The sequence below is a fragment of the Myotis brandtii genome, unplaced genomic scaffold (genome assembly GCF_000412655.1).
Source record: "Myotis brandtii unplaced genomic scaffold, ASM41265v1 scaffold149, whole genome shotgun sequence".
Classification (NCBI taxonomy): Eukaryota; Metazoa; Chordata; class Mammalia; order Chiroptera; family Vespertilionidae; genus Myotis; species Myotis brandtii.
Window position 1 is genome coordinate 1,251,318 of NW_005355385.1, and position 1,181 is coordinate 1,252,498.

The following is a 1,181-nucleotide window of genomic DNA, read 5'->3' on the forward strand; positions in this document are numbered from 1 at the left end:
TGGGCCTGCCCTCTGCCACCCGGGAGCAGGCCTAAGCCAGCAGGTCGTTATCTGCCGAGGGGTCCCAGACTGCGAGAGGGCACAGGCCGGGCTGGGGGACCCCCCTCCCCCCGCCCCCCGAGTCCACAATTTTTGTGCACCGGGCCTCTAGTAAAGTATAATGCAGGCTGTGGTGGTGGACAAGGGCATGATAGTTATGCAAGAGACTGATCTTGACACTTCTAAATGATTATGTGTATCCTGTACAGGGGTGAGACTTTCATCCTGCAGCTCATGGATTTGGGCATGTGTACCTGTATAAGTGTGAAGGGAGGTGGGTAGGAAAAGTAAGGGAAGGACGAGAGGCAGTTTTTTGTTTCTTTCCCCCACAGCAGTCTAGAGAGAGATGAGAGAACAATAGGGTGGTAGAAGGAATTGGTAAGTAACTAAAAGACGTGCTGCTGGGAGCTTACCTGCCATATGGGAGAAATGGTCACCAACCTTAACCATGTAATAATTCATTGCTGATGACCGTGTCCTCTTCTCTGCAGAGGCCATCCCAGCCATCATGGAGGTGGCTGAGTTGGAGAGTAGGCTGAATCCCAGCTGTAAGATCATGACCTTCAGACCTTCCATGGAGGAGTTCCGGGAGTTCAACAAATACCTCGCATACATGGAATCTAAGGGAGCCCACCGAGCTGGTCTTGCAAAGGTGATTCTCCTCAGATCCTTTAAACCAGAATGATCACTTGGCCTTTCAGTTATGCTCTTAGTCTTCATGATGTGGGAAATGGTTTCTTTCAAAGGAAGATATTTGTAAAATCTTTGTTCTTGTTAATCTATATGGAGCGTTTATTTTTTTCAAAGAATATATATTTTTAACTCTTTATAGTAGATTGTGTTCTAGGATTTTTTGTTGTTGTTGCTTATTTTAAACCAAAAGCAGTTCATGGAAATCACGGAGATTGATAATATGAGTTTTAGAGGTGTTATTCATGGCTTTCATCAGTTTCCCATAGAGGACAGTTATTAACTCCCCTCCCCCCTCCTCCTATTCTTCCCTCTCTCCCTTCTCTTTTTTTCATTCTATATTTTTCTTTCTGTCTTTCTTTTATTTTTTATTTATTTTTAAAAAAATATATTTTATTGATTTTTTACAGAGAGGAAGGGAGAGGGATAGAAAGTTAGAAATATCGATGAGA

General features: G+C 43.6%; 1 protein-coding gene across 5 annotated transcripts in view; it reads left to right on the forward strand.

The window, feature by feature from the left end:
* Positions 1-1,181, forward strand: part of KDM4C (lysine (K)-specific demethylase 4C) — a 335,517-nt gene that overhangs the window by 27,865 nt on the left and 306,471 nt on the right. For 4 of the 5 annotated variants that reach the window (XM_014535708.1, XM_014535709.1, XM_014535711.1 and 1 more), the window contains exon 1: positions 490-691. In XM_014535708.1, the coding sequence (XP_014391194.1) occupies positions 548-691 (144 nt within the window). In that variant the 5' untranslated portion in view covers positions 490-547. Of the gene's footprint in view, positions 1-489; positions 692-1,181 lie in introns of those variants that run through there. The other variant, XM_014535707.1, reaches the window with a different exon arrangement.